Source organism: Cyanistes caeruleus, chromosome 8 (genome assembly GCF_971803275.1).
Source record: "Cyanistes caeruleus chromosome 8, bCyaCae1.hap1.1, whole genome shotgun sequence".
NCBI lineage: Eukaryota > Metazoa > Chordata > Aves > Passeriformes > Paridae > Cyanistes > Cyanistes caeruleus.
The window spans coordinates 15,395,781-15,411,024 of record NC_141708.1 but is presented as its reverse complement, the minus strand read 5'-3'; the positions used below and the strand labels follow the sequence as shown (position 1 = coordinate 15,411,024).

The window sequence follows — 15,244 nt, the reverse complement described above, 5'->3', positions numbered from 1 at the left end:
ATGTTACAGCTCTCTAAAGTAAGAGAGTTCTGCAAAGAGGGAATGTGACACTTCACTTAATCTGGACTTCAGAGGAGCATTTGATACTGTGCCATATGGGAAATAAATACTTTTAATGATGAAAATGGAGGTTAGCTCTAGGCTTTTATGGGGACAAAGAAGAGATGGCAGGTTATGCTGAAGGGACATTAGTGATTATGGGACCAATGGTATGTATTATAAAGTTGTTATTGGACCTGGCACAGAATAAGATTATGCTAAAGAAAGTTTACTGATCAGAGCATCATTTAGCACCAGATGTTCTTGAAGAATAGTTACAGTTCAGGGGGCAGTAAGAATTTATGCTTCAAGTTGAAGCACATCAGCTGTGTGACAGGAGCAGACAAACTTTAGTGCATCAGTCAAGAACATTAATGTGAACCATATTACACTTCCTCAGCACAGGAGATAAAATTGATATCCATGCATCAAGCAAATGTTTCCAGGAACAGGGATACACTAATAATAGCATGTAAGTTTAAGCTACACCAAATGTAGATTTCTACATAGATGGCCATTTTCACCATCTATGTACAGTGTGAAAGATACATTCAGACTGATTATATACAGTAAAGGGCTTACAGGAAGGTCAGACAAGTGTCTGCTAACAAGGAACTAGAAAAATGTTAAATCTAATTTACACTTCTGTACAAAGAGGGTTTATATACATATTACCTAATTTGTTTTTAACTGTGAACTGAAACAAAGTCCTTATTTGGAAAGCACTACTAAGATAAGAGCTTTAGCATTTGCTATTATGAATATATGTCATTGCTATGAATATATGTTATTGCTATTATGAAAGAACTTTCTTCTTTTTTCCTTCTGTAGAAAAGAACAAATCAAATGCAATAATAATTTCTCTGTCTTCTAGACAACAGAAGCCTGGAGCAGCCCAGAAATGTAATATTTAGGATTCTTCTGTGAGAAGGAAGATTGATGGAATCTTTAATATGATGGGAAATGACCCAAACTGCCTTTGCTAGAAATTTCCAGTATTCATAAATGTACATGAAGCAGCCATTTTCCATCAATAATCCTGAGATACTCTCTTAATTTTACTAGTTGAGCTAAGATCCTGGATACTTGACCTCCTCTTTGTATGCATTACAGATACATTAATTCCAAATTAATTAATATGCAAGGTATTTTGAAATAATTTTAATTGAAATATTAATTTGAAATGACAAGTTAATAACATTTTAATTCAAAAACTGAATTATACTTACTTGGCAGAATTGAGGACTTTTGGAGCAGAGGCCTGAAATAAATGTTGAGAGATTACAGAAAGGTCTGAGGGCACGTAACCAGTCCTGATAATATGAAAACTGAGTATTTGAAGCAAGCAGTGGTAGAATGTGTTCCATCTCACCCATTTGTTCATTGGGAAACATGGTTCTGATTCAGGTATTTAAAGAAAATTATATCCCACTAGCAAGAATTTAAACGTATTGCTTTAAATCTCCATCACCTTATTACAGATTATATCCCCTCATGCTTTTTGGTGATGGTTATAATATTTGTATGCATTCATTTGCCAGGTTTTATTTTTTTGCTACTGTGAGGCTTCAGGAATCTCAGGTCTGAAAAAGCAACACGAAGGCTCCAGTGAAAAGAGTTCTCCCCCTTTGAGCCTCTCACAGCTGGTGCATTGAAATATTCAAAAGAGGATGGAAAGGGATCTTACTTTTGGGCACCACTTGGAAGGGGGGGAAGTGGCAGCTCCTGGTTGGAACTGCGCCGTCGTTCTGGTGCCGTAGGTTTTTCTGTAGTTTGGGAAAACAAATGGTAGAGTCAAGATCTCTTCAGAAATACATTATCCCAGATTAGGGAGTCCCAGTAGATGAAGAAGGGTTTCTTTTACTATAAATTTGGGTGTTTTTCCTTACATGGCAGCCTGCCATGGCACTGCTTTTTTTGTTAAGTAATTCTAATATCTGTGCTATGGATGCCTGCAGGGCTCGGTGGGGCAGGGGGGTGTGCGCTGGGGCCGGCTGCCTGCAGGGGCTGGGCTGGCCAGAGCATCCCAGCCTGGAGTGAGGCAGCAGCTCCTGCTGAGCCTTGCCTGGAGGAGCCGCCCCCTCACCCAGACACAGAGACAGGACGGGATGGATTTCCTGTCTGTGCCAGGGACTGGCTCTTGCCAGGAGTCGGTTCTGTGAGAGGTGGCTCTGGCTGACTTCAGAACCTGTCCCTCCCTTCCCCCTTCTCCACTTACAGGGCTACATGGGCACACTGCTGGTCCATTTCTGTCCTACATTACCCTGCCAGTAACCTCAGCAGTTCTACTGTGACTGCTTTTAGAGAACAATGAAATTCAGTGCAACTAAGGCTGCCCAGATCCAGTTTGAAACTGCTAAAACCAAACACCCCTCAAAAACCTACAGTAAGTTGAATGTGATGTTTGCTTCATGTTTTCAGTTAAAAAAAAAAATAATTCAGATAAATGTCAACTTTTTCACAGTAGTGGCTGTAATTTACCTTCATTTGCAGTGAAGGTCTCTCTGGAAGGTAAACACGGTTTCTGCAGTAAAAGAGGACAACCAAGTATTAATTGGCATGTCACTTGCACAGCAAGTGTTTATCATTTATACTTTTTGTAAAATAGTTTAGAATTGACAACATCCTGGAAGAATTAGTAGGCAGGGACATAGCCAATCCGTGAAGAGCCCCTACTTGTAGATCGTAAAAGTCTGGGATTTTGCAAAGGAGATTTGGAAAGAATCTCAGTTTGTGGGTATAAATAGATGCAGAAAAAGTAAAATCTAGATGGTTCATTCTTATCTCAGGCCCAAAAGTGAAAAGTCTATCCCAAATATTGCAAATCAAAATTTGATTTTCACCCTTATTGAGCTATGCACACAAATATCTGAACACATTTCTGTTTACTTAAACTTAAACTGTCAGTTTAGCTCACAGTAAAACTGGAACCAATCTTCAAGTTTTATTTATTTTTTTTTTTGTTTTCATTTTGAAACAATGATAATAAACTGCCAGCTTTGAAACATTTTTCAAATTACTTTCTTTGAAAATTTCAAGCAGTCCTCTTACTTTCTTCCACAAGAAGTTTTGGGATATTTTTCCAATGACAAAATACTTACTGAAAAGTCTCAGACAAATTCTGGTAAAAATCCCACATTTTTCTTGAGCTATCACTTGCAATAAACTCATGTTCCCCATAGGCAGCCATGTACATTCTGGGAATACTTCTTAATTGTGTGTGTTTCCATTTATTTCTCATTTATTCAGTTCATGCACTGTGTTTATTCTTAGATCCTAAAACATTGAATTCAAACACTGCTTTGATTAAAATATTTTTCTGCTTGAGCAGAAAGATCACAGATCTTCATTCATAGAATAGCACCCTAATACTTCCTGTCTTTACAACTCTTTCCCCTAGTATTTTTTTCATTTATCTTGTACCCAAACCCATGACAAAAATTTTACAATAAACTAAAAATCTAATAAAAAATTTGGTTGATTATGCAATTACAAGTCAACTTACTGGTGAAGTTACTGCATTAGAAGTTTTCTTGCTGAAGTTTGGAGGGAAAAGAATATGGTTACTTAGCAGATATGTGGATTTATTTAGCAACTAAGCATCAGTTTCATTGGTTCTCAGGGTATTTCTGTCCAAAATGGGATTCACTGGATATTTGCAGCAATTAGAAACAAACAAGAATAAAAAAGGAATGAGGGTCTCAGATGCAATGTGGGCATTCAGTAAAGGTACTTACGTAAACAAGGAAGCTACAACTCTGTCTAATACTTGACTTGGGTAGGGCAGGAGAACTCGGTGAAGGCTTTCTACATTTCCAGGCTTGCGTGTGCTAGTGCTGCAGTATGGGACTAAATCAGACAAGGCAGCCAGCATCTGCCATCAGTGGTAGGCAGTGAAGGGCAAGGCCACTTGGCATACAACAGAATAAATACCTAGTCAGGATATCTTTCAGGAACAAGGATAAATATTCCTGAATTCTAATGGCTATAGGCAAGGATAGGAATTGCTCCTAATACATCTATTAAACCCATCCCCATCAAAGAAGTATTTTCATAATTTTTTACTCACAGGCCCCTTGGTAATGGAGATGGAGTTGCTCCGGTGGGAAATCTGGATTCTTGTGTGTTATTGAACCTCTGACCTAGAGATGCAAGCAACATACTCAGTATGCAATGTGAGCTGTATCTGAACAGTGGATTTTCCTCATTGCCATTTTAGTGTTAATGCAATAAAGGTAAAAAAAATATCAACTGGTTTAATTTTTTCTTAACATGTTTTCAGTCTGATTATGCAAGATAACAGTTCAGTAACACTTCTTGCATATTGCTGACTGTACAGATAAAATCTACACTGACACATTACATTGCATGCTGTATTATGGTAACTGGTGGCACATTAGTCCCTCTCATATTGCTGTGTTTTCATCTGAATACTTACTTTCATCATTATTGCTTGCTTCATGGTCCTGTAATGAAAAAATAGGTTAGATTTGATATGAAGGAATTAAAAAAGGAATTACTGTGTTCAGTTTTAAGTTCTTCACTACCACAAGGACATAGAGGTGATGGAACAGAGAAGGGCAACAAGGCTGGTGAAGGGACTTGAAGCACAAGTCTTACATGGAGTGTCTGAGGGAGCTGGTGTTTAGCCTGGAAAAAAGAAGGCTCAGGGGGGCCTTATTGCTCTCTACGAGTACCTGAAAGGAGGGTATCTGTCTTTTCTCCCAGGTAACAAGTGACAGGACAAGAGGAAATGGCCTTATGCTGCACCAGGGGAGGTTTAGATTAGATATTAGAAAAAAAACTTTCACTGAAAGGGTGGTCAGGCACAGAATGGGCTGTCCAGGGAAGTGGTGGAATTACAATCCCTGGAAGTGCTCAAAAGCCATGTGGATGTGGCACTTACAGACATGGTTTAGTGGTGAATATGGTGGTGCTGGATTAACAGTCTGAACTTGATCTTGGACGTGTTTCTCAGCCTGAATGAGTCTTTGATTATTCAATGAGAACTGCATGAATAATCAATATGGTTTTGGTATTTGTAGTAATTTTTAAAGAAGTATTTCTACAGAAGACCTATAGTATCCAGAATACTTTCACGATGTCATTTGAAAAAATTAAGTAACCATCACATTTTGAACTTTCTAATAACCTTGAGACTGCGTGTAGTAAGTATTGAGAAAATCTGGCCTTTTTTTTGCAGCGAGACCTTTTAGTTCACAGTTAATTTCTGACCTGAAACACAGAAATTTTCCAGCAGATTTGAATATACTAAAACCAATCTTCCACTGAATGGAGGAAACTGAGTAGACTCTCTTGACACCATGCTAGAATTGAAGCAATCCACCTAATTTGCTGGCTTCTTTTGGAGATGCTTAATTTTGGCTCCCATTTCTTGACTAAAAGATTTCATTCTTTTAGGAAATCAAGACTCCCATCTGATAAGTATCTTTCAGAGGCACCAGTTATTAATTTGTCTGTCTTCATCTACCCAGCTAATGGCTTTTCACTAATGGTAGTGACAAATGCATCCATTCTCTGGCTGGAGAGGTGTAATCCATCACCCAGCAGTTGGGGAAATGAGACTTGGCAACATTTTTCTTCCAGTCAGCTCAGGCCTTTGAGTGGAACAAGGGTTACAGTTCTGTGCACACGATCAGTGCTGGTTAGTGCTGACAGCAGATTGAATGGGAGCAGTTAACAGATGTTTCAGTTATTGTTTGGGCTTTGTCAATGGCTGTAGCCAGGGATGGAAAGGAACAACAGAACACTGGACAAACATCATGCTCATTACCATGTGTATGTTTAAAACTGTAAAGGCTGCCACTTACAAGACAAAGACCCCAAAATTTGGACTGCACTGGGTAACTTTCCTAGGCTGACTCTTGTGACAAACTGGTGAACTGCAAGCACCCAGGAGCTGAATACACCCATGGTACAGAGGTGTGTTTGTCTGGGAGCTTCATCTTGGAGCTGTAACTCACTCAGTGTGTGGCTCCAACTAAAGGATAGTCTCTTTTCATTCTCTGCAAAGCTAGGATGATATCCATCTCAGATGTAAGCTCTGAAAATGCATCGATGGAGAGGTTTCAGCTGCAATACGGCACTCAAGTCTGTTGTGAAGCAGTATTCTTAGTGCTGATCAGATAGTGGAATGTCTGTCCAACATTCAGATGCAACATTTTTTTCTTATATTGGTAAGAAAAACTGAGAAATCAAACTATTTCATAAAAGAGAAATCCCAAATTTGGCATTGCTTAGGAATTGTTCAGAATCCCACAGAATACAGATCTACATGGGAATAACTTTGTGATGAGGTGGAAGGGAAACTGAAATGCTGATGCTGTTCTATGTACGAACTGCTTGGAACATAAGAAATGTAAAGACTGAAGACTATAAAGTGCTCACATACCACCTGCACTGTGTTACCATAACATCTAATCCTATTACATGACCCCAAATTCCTAGTTTTAAATGTCTAATTTCTCTATATAGTTATTGGTAGACTGATTATTTCTTAGGGACAATTGTGAGCATAGGGCTGGGGCAGGGTCTGAGCATGTAGCTTTTGGCACAGGTGCTCACACAGTTACGTTGCTCTGTTCTTGATAATTGGCTCCTCATGCAGACCCTCTAAAGCCGGCAGAGCTGTGAGTAGAGCTATGGTGCAGATCAATTTATGGAGCTATACTGGCTGAAAAAGAATCTTTTACGATTCACTTTGCTCATTTCTGCAGTTGGACAAGCTTCCAAATAGTTTGCTTCAAAAAAAAAACCAGCACAGTGGAAAGGATAAGAGCAGAGGGAGAAGAGGACTGACTGAAACACAGCCTTAGGACCCAAGGCTTGTAATTAGTCCTTCAAGGACTGCATTTTCTAGTGATATTGGTTACTAAGATTACTCAGTCTGACATTTTAGATGGTTTCCATTTCCAGAAAGCATTAATCATTCACTATCTGAGAGGAATGAGGGTCAAGCAAAAGTGCTTCGGATTGGGCAAAATCATCCTTTGCTACTTAAAGTAAGGCTCCTGAAGTACAACTGGTATTTTTTTAGTAGAAGAAATTATTTTTGTGGACTGTGACATATATTCCTTAAAACATTTGAACCTTTTCTTGATCAATTCAGATATATAATGCTCTTTTGTCCAAAAGATTAATAGCAACAACCACAGTTGGATGAATCTGACATTCAGTCATCTGTTTCCGTTATTTAATATAGATAGTAAATGGATAATCCATCTAATTATACATAAAACACAGGACTAAGTTTAACATGCTCTTTTAGAGTGGCCCATTAATTACTCACTGGTTTTGGATGAAGACGACTTCTGGGGAGAGGCAAAATATTTCTGAAAAATACAGTAAGTTATGATGAATAGGATTTATTTATTTATTTTATTTGCTCAGAAATGCTTTTTAATATCTAGAGGGAAGCAAGTCTGCAGTAAATGGATTTGATTTCAGCTCTGCACACAGTGGTTGTAGTGGTGTGCCCTTGGTGTGGAACTACTCTAGAACAGCTTCTGTCCTAGACCTCAGATCCCCTGTGAACATGCACAGGACCTACCAAACACCCTCATACACAGAATATTGTGTGCCTCCTTCTGGGGGCACATAACATACTTTGTAAAAAAATGACCTAGAGAGGAGGCAGGGGTTACAAAGAAGCTTTCAATGCTTCTGGGGACACAGGAGTGAATAAGGCTGCACACTCAAGTATCGTTTTTCCCTTTTCCTCCAGAGACCTGGAATATAAATCATGGATTTACTGAACACAGTTTCTTTATATGCAGTCTTGTACAACTGCAAAAATACCTAATTTGCAAGGGTGCAGAGATGGCTAATAGAACCTTAACTGGCTTGCAGAAGTATTTTATCCCTGTATTGGGTCTCTGAAGGGGCATTTCAGGAAATACTGTCCATTTGGCAAACTGACTTGAATACAGAAGTCCACAAAGCAATGAGTGCTATTTGAGTGTCCTGACAACTGTCAGGACTGTCTGAAGGCTACACATTAGAGAGAAGAAAAATATTTCTCTGCTAATATTTCCTATTGATCTCAGATGCTGTTAACTTACCTGGAAGTATCCTGCTTTGGGGACTCTCTGGTCATGCTGTGCATGTGGGATTGCTCTGTATTCTGAGCAGGCATAAACATATGTGGCTTGGTGAACCTAGTAATGAATCATGAATTAAGAAAGGAAAATGACATTTAACAACAGTGAATACAAAGAAAACCTCTCTTCTCCCCTACTCCCTCAAAATGCTAGAAAGTAACCTTAAGAGTATTTCTTAATTTCCTAAATATTTCTTAAGGTATTACATTTGGGTTATTGAAATTAACATAGAAATGGTTGATAATCTTTGTGTAGACAATCTGAAGAGATATTTACTATATGTATTTTTTACTTCTGTTACTGTATTTCTTCTAGAGAAAGAATTATCAGACATGTAGTATGTAGATGAGAAAATATATTTTCTGACAGTTTTAAATATTGAACAGACATTCACAGCAATGGGTTACCTGGTTACTGGTGGTGGTGACGGTTTTTCCTGTAAGACAAAATGGTCACTTTTTGATTTCATAAAATAAATATGTATGATCCTATTTATGTTACCACATCAAGATATTATTTTTGCATTGTGATACAGATTTCTACTAGAGCTCTGTCTGGTAATCTACATTAGGATGGGAAAGGCAAGAACTCAACATCAGTAAATCTGCTTTGGCCATATGTTATGTCAGTACCAGCAAATGGGAAAAAAATTACTGTGTCAGAACTGTCATTGCTCCTCTGCTGCAGTTCTGCTTCTGTAAAATATTCCCTTAGGCTGCTGCTTCACAGATTGGATCACTATCACAGAGGACTGGAAAACTTCCCCCTTCCCATTTACTCTTTTATAATGGTTTGCCAGCTTTTCTGAAAGGCAGTGTCAGAAAGTTTTAAGTGCAGGAAGAGGTCTGTTCCCAGTTTTCCCTTTTGAAAAACTGATAATCTTTTCCCACAATCACATTCATACCCTGCCTGAGGGCAATGGGAGTCATACTATAGACAGGCCTCACCTCTTCTTCAGGAACCTCATAGACTTCTGTAGGACAGGGAAGAAATAAAAAGCATTCTTTAGTGCCTTGTTTAAAAACATACTGCATGCTACCATAAAAGCTGATCTGAATTTTACCAGTCATACTTCTGACTCTGGAAAAATAACTTGGAGAATCTGCTCAGGATTTGAATCTGCCACCAAAACCCTGGAGCAGCAACACCCCTGTATTCTAGTGGGAACTTCAGGTGAAGTCACAGAAATTCTCATATACAGTCATTGTATTAATCAAGTTTCCTCCCACTGCAAAACCTTTTTTTTTGTTTTTCTTCTCCTTCCCTCCTCACTGCAAGCAAGAGAAAAGCTTGTGTTGTGCAAATCTGGGTCAGTTTGGAAAAAATGCATTATCACACCTGCACTAGCACTTAGCCTTTCCTTGACTCAGGGAGGTCAGTCATAAACACAAACTGGCTCATCTGCATAGCCAGCATCCCTTCCTGAGTTCTAACCCACAAGTATATTTCAATTCATAGATCTTAAAAGAAAAAAACACCAGCATCCTTATCCATGCCCAGTTTCTTCAATGAAAATAGAATCCTATTTCAGTAAATTTCATGTCAGATTTCATCACTTTATTGTGTCCGAGTGTCCCAGCTCCCACCAGGGGGAGACGTTTTATTTTTTAGTAACATCTGCCAGGAGCTGGTTGTTGCTCAACACTGATTTACAGAAAGGCTGAGATTGAAAAGGGCATTTTAAAATGTCTCGAAAATAACTCACAAAATCTTAAGTAATTTATAAAAAGTGTTAGTTTACAACTTGTAGTTTGTGACTTTAAAGCTAAACACATTGCTAATGAATATGCAAAGCTTTTTAAAGAACTGTGTCATGTCTGGAAAGGTCACATGCAAGCAATTAATGAGGCATTGAGGATGCAAAACAATTCTAAATTGGCAGAGAGAGATTAAACAAGAATATCTGAACTTAAAGAAGTAAATGGGATTACTCTTATTTTGGTTTTTTTTCCCAAATAAACTGCTCTTTACAGAATCTCAATGGGAGCATAGTTATAAAAGGCCATGCAAGACATCAGCTTGTAGAGAAGATGGCTAACTTGAATGGTCTAAGGGTCTTGATTCTTGTGGTGAAATACTGAGTCCTGTAATTCTTTTTCCTGTGTTGATCCATTTGTGTTCCTCCACTAGAGCAAAATACTAAAAATAATTTGGGGCAAATAACTTGCTCTAATTTTATTCATTCTTAAAATGGATTTACTATTCAAGCTAGACAAAACAACTGCTACAACATAGAAAAAGGGGAACATATTTTTGTTTTACTTTTTATGTCATAGTGTTAGTGGTGTGAATACATTAGGCATAATTTAGTATTCCACAGTCTTACATTATTTCATTCTAACAGCGATGCAAGCTCCACATACCTTGCATATTAGAAGTAAGAGAAGGCTTTGGAGAAATAGGGGGGGCTGGCCTTGTTGTCTTCATAAATCTGTTCACAGGTGCTAAAAACATATTTTATTAATGTACATATATATATATACTTGTGCATGTGTATACATATATAAACACACATATTTATATATATATATACATCTGATAACAAACTAAAAATGTAACATATATACAATAAGAATGAATATTAAGTAGGTCGAAATAACAACCTTCTGTGTGACCTTGAATAAATCAACTGAGTCAGAAAGCAGCTCTCACTTTAAAAGAGAAATATTATTCAGTATTCCAGCCTTTCTGAAGATACTGTCAGTAACGTCAGAGAGCAGAACTACATACTCTTCTCTGTTTGTTTTTCACCTTCTGGCTGTAGTAGTTTCATTCTCTAGCTAAATAGATATACAGTGAGATTAAAGAAACCCGAAAATAAAAGCAAAGTCTATCTACAAAATATCTAAAAATGCTTGTTCTTCTCCTGAAACACTTCAGCAAACAGAGAATTTTAAGGCTGCTGCTTCCTTGGATGAGAAGGCAGGTCATATGTCATGAAAAACCCCCTGGTTGTACAAGGGCTGGACTTTGAAATAGCTGAGTGAGAGAGGCAGAAATTAAACATGTCTTTCAATAAAGTTAAAAATAATTTTCCTTGGCCTTCTCATAAACCAAAGGAGCCAACTGCCATTTTGCAGGCTGTGATGTCTTTAATAGCTGCATGTCCACTCTCTGAACCATAGAAACAGATATTAATTTGACCCATGTTTTTCACTATTATTCCTAATAAAGCAGTAATTACAAGCTTAAATGATTAAAACTCACATCTTGTAGGAAGTGACATGCTGCTTTCTGTGGGTTCAATATAGTTGTCATCATCATTGTCCACTGGCACAATGTAGTTATCCTATGAGAAAGGCAGGACAAAAATCCATCAGCTAAACCTCCATCATGTCAACAAACTGTTTAGATTGAAGCCCTGGTAGTAGTTTACAATAGTTGCCATTTTCCCAGTTACTCCTATTTCACACATTTATCATCCTATGTGGAAAAGAATCCCAAAGATTTTGAAAACCCTTTACAAAATGATTCCAGTGGTGCATGGAAGCCCTCCCTTCCCTCTGGTCTTGGAGTAGCCTTTGAAGTTACTCTCTCCCGCTTGCTTACAGCTTGTTACGGATGATCAGGAGCTATGCCATGGTCTAAATAGCCTGCTCGATACTCAAAGCAGGCATATATCCCCTAGGAATCAGTCTGATACTTGCAGTCTCTGTTAGTGATGTACAAGATGATTTGTACTATAGAGGCTAAGAAAGAGACCAGACCATGGCATTACTATGACATTTACATGGTTAAAATAAACATGTCTGTAAACCTTACCTCTTCATCACTGCACTCCTTAGGCTTCGGTGGCACTTTTGGTTTTGCAGCAGGAGATGGCAATGGCATGGATGGCACACATGGTTTCTTTGGTCTGGACATGGCTGGACTGGGTGTACTTGGGAGAGGTTTGTTGATAGGAGGAAGCTGCTGGTGACTGGTGCGATTGTCTTTTAGTTTGGTAGAAAACAACAATTTTAGTAAAAATTACACATTAGTCTCTTCACTTTCTCCTACTGCTCGTGCAAAAGTCTTTGCTGTGGCTGCAGCACAGGTCAAATGGCAGACCTGGACTTGATGCTGAGGCTTGTGTGTAAACAGGTCCTATTTCATTGCTCAGGGCAGCAGCCAGCCCTCCATATCAGGGTGCAGAGGGTGCCTCCACACCGACTGTTGTAAGAACAACTGTTTAACTCCCTGGGGAAAAGGTGGTGGCTGGGTGGTGTAGTGCATATGAGACATGAGAAAAACAGCACTGGGTGGGACTGGAACATGAATGATGACAGGCTCTTTGGTGTCATTTTAACGTGTCTCTCCCTTTCCAAAGAACACGCAGGCTGATAAACTTCTATGAGTACAGATGTGGTATTTTAACACTTCAATGAATATTCCACAACCAGTAACTGTCTGGTATCATACAAAAATGAAGGCAAACATCATGTCAGTGTCTCTTTCCTCCATGTCTTAAATCTTCATCTAATTGAAACTTTCATTCACATCAATGCAACCTATCCATGATTGAAAAGAATCAAATCGGTAAGAAAAAAATCCCTTTATACTGGTCTGATGTAAACAAAATCTCAATCCTGTCCTGTTTTTCAAGATATTTATCATCCTTAGTACCAATTTTGAAGGACAATAAGGAGTGAATATTTGGGCTACTGTGTTACTGCTTTGGGAATAATGATTGGAGAAACAGAGAGGATTAAGAAGGGACCCTAGTCTTATATACCTCATCTTTAACAGGAATTCCTGCATCATCAATATATGTGGATTAATTTTGAGGCCCAAGTTAATAGTTAATAATCCCATATTTTTGCTTGAATTTTGTCATTTGTAGATGTCTATCAAAGTCTCTAGGACATATTATATTATAATTACAAACTTCACTACCAGCAATACTAACTTGTTTCATGCTGTAATAAAAAAATATCATTCCCCTGAATGCTTAAGATCTGAGTATCAGAATTAAAAGCAAACTCTTGAGGAAAGGACAGATTAGTGCATGTGAGGCCTCTTCTCTTCTGTTATTGATCAAAATGCATTTATCAAGGTGACATAGTTGATCATGACTACTGACATGACTATTCCATAACTACCTGCATATTCACCCCTAGAAATAGGGAATGCAGAGGGAATCTTCTTTTTCTCCTTCTCACTAGGAGGTGGCTCATAGCTGTCATCAGGATTCTCTTCACTGGGAACCACATACATCTCAGAGTCAGAGTGGTCATCTGGATTTTCATAATCACTGTCCTAGAAAGACAGAACTTATAGCAATCTATAATACAAATATCCTTGCACAAGTATGACGACAGAATTACAACAATGAACAGACACATCATATTCCCTTTTAGTGATGTGATCCCTTGAAGTGTGTTGTTACTTCCTCTCCCTTTTCTGTTAAAAGGGTACTCCAGATCTGACTCCAGAGGAAAAGTGGTCACTTCAGGCTGACAGTTGCACCGTTACTTTACATGGCTGACAGCCATGAATTGCTTCACTCTAATGTTTTCTAAAATCTTAGCAGAAGTTTTCATTTTTAGTAAGAAGTGGCTTTCCTCTCCTCACTGCTCCCACCCTTCCTGCCCCAAATAAAACCTCTTACTGATTTACGAAATTATTGTTGAGTTTAGGAAGTCCTTCAAATTGATGCCATGTGTTTATTTATCCAAAAACCTTAGCATTGATAACTACCATTGACTGTCCTTCTGAAAGTATTTCTAAGTTGAACGTAAAAAAATTGAGACAGCTAAAAATCAGTGGCTACTTGTGAATTAATCTGATGTAAAAATTAATGTAACATTTCAATAGTATTTAGTTGAACCACAAGTAGATGATTTAAAAAGAAAATTTTATTATTATTTCTTGTGATAACTTTTTGCCACAGTAACCTCCTATTAGCCTAAAATATGTACTTACAAAATCATCTGACCATTGTTCCTCTTCATTGTCTGCGTGTTCTAAACCAAACATTAGAGTTATTTAAGGACATGTAATAGTGACTATAAATGTTTATCTTAGATTGGTTTTTCAATCTATACTTATCATATTCAGTTAAAAAAAGAATGAGCAAAATTTCCAAACAGTTCTGAGCAACACACCTGGTTTGGACAGAATAATAAATTAAATGCCTTCTTGTTTATTTTTGACAAATTATTTCAGAACTGTTAGAAAAGCATTAGAAAATGACAACCTCTGCCTGGTCAGAGCAGTAGAGCATGCACTTTACCCACAATGTCATGCTAGTGCATCTCATTTTTAAGTAGGGGTGACAATTTCTAGATAATGGAACTCTTGCTGACCTCTGGGCCCTGTACCTTCTTGTTGGTTAAAGTGCCAAAACAGCACACTAATTACAAGTGTTAATGTCAAACAGGGAGCAGTTACCTGATAATTTCCAAACTCTGTCCTGCTTTCTTCTATTCTTAACAAGATGGCTGTTAACTTGTAAAAATAGCCATGATCTAGTTTGTGGGCAGTGCTGTATGATAAGCAGAGGTCTACCTTTAAGATAATTAATGATATCATCATTACATTAATTAAGATTTTAAATCTGTAATGATGCATTTGTTCAATTTCTTCTGTATTTACTTTCACAGTTTCTGTAAGGAGGGACTGGATGCAAATTATCCTCCATTTTTACAGCAGCCTATTTACAGAACTCTGATTAAGACTGATTTTGAAAGAGTGATTACTTGCTACTCTTCATGCTGGCACAATTCATCATTTTTTTCTTGCCTTTTATTTCAGAGGCGTGAACTACCTTCAGAATTGTTGATAATGGTAGCCTGTTCTCTCATTAAAAGCAAATTATGAGGCAATGTGTAACTGAAATACTGTTAGGCATAGAGACAGAAAATTAACACAGACATGCAGTTTAAATTTACATTAATACAGCCTTACCTGAAGCATAATCTCTTCGTGGTAGACTTGGTGGTGGCTTTTTTTTAAGCCTGTAAATTATAATTATTACATTATGATCTCATAAATAACATTCACTAGAAGGGAGCATTAGCCAGACACATTAAAAAGCTGATAACAAAAGATACCTGCAGCTAAAGAAATACAGATTACCATCACAGATGCTTAGCAAATAGCTG

At 37.8% G+C, this 15,244-nt stretch overlaps 1 protein-coding gene across 9 annotated transcripts in view; it reads right to left on the bottom strand.

Moving 5' to 3' along the window:
- The window catches only part of BLNK (B cell linker), a 93,248-nt gene that overhangs the window by 7,385 nt on the left and 70,619 nt on the right, over positions 1-15,244 (bottom strand). For all 9 annotated transcript variants that reach the window (XM_086898960.1, XM_086898961.1, XM_023929683.2 and 6 more), the window contains 16 exons: positions 15,048-15,097; positions 14,064-14,104; positions 13,241-13,397; positions 11,922-12,091; positions 11,367-11,448; positions 10,523-10,603; positions 9,107-9,132; positions 8,567-8,595; positions 8,121-8,216; positions 7,349-7,391; positions 4,478-4,505; positions 4,109-4,181; positions 3,545-3,575; positions 2,521-2,563; positions 1,727-1,805; positions 1,269-1,300 (listed from right to left, as the gene is read on the bottom strand). In XM_086898960.1, the coding sequence (XP_086755086.1) occupies positions 1,269-1,300; positions 1,727-1,805; positions 2,521-2,563; positions 3,545-3,575; positions 4,109-4,181; positions 4,478-4,505; positions 7,349-7,391; positions 8,121-8,216; positions 8,567-8,595; positions 9,107-9,132; positions 10,523-10,603; positions 11,367-11,448; positions 11,922-12,091; positions 13,241-13,397; positions 14,064-14,104; positions 15,048-15,097 (1,061 nt within the window). The remainder of the gene's footprint in view (positions 1-1,268; positions 1,301-1,726; positions 1,806-2,520; positions 2,564-3,544; positions 3,576-4,108; positions 4,182-4,477; positions 4,506-7,348; positions 7,392-8,120; positions 8,217-8,566; positions 8,596-9,106; positions 9,133-10,522; positions 10,604-11,366; positions 11,449-11,921; positions 12,092-13,240; positions 13,398-14,063; positions 14,105-15,047; positions 15,098-15,244) is intronic.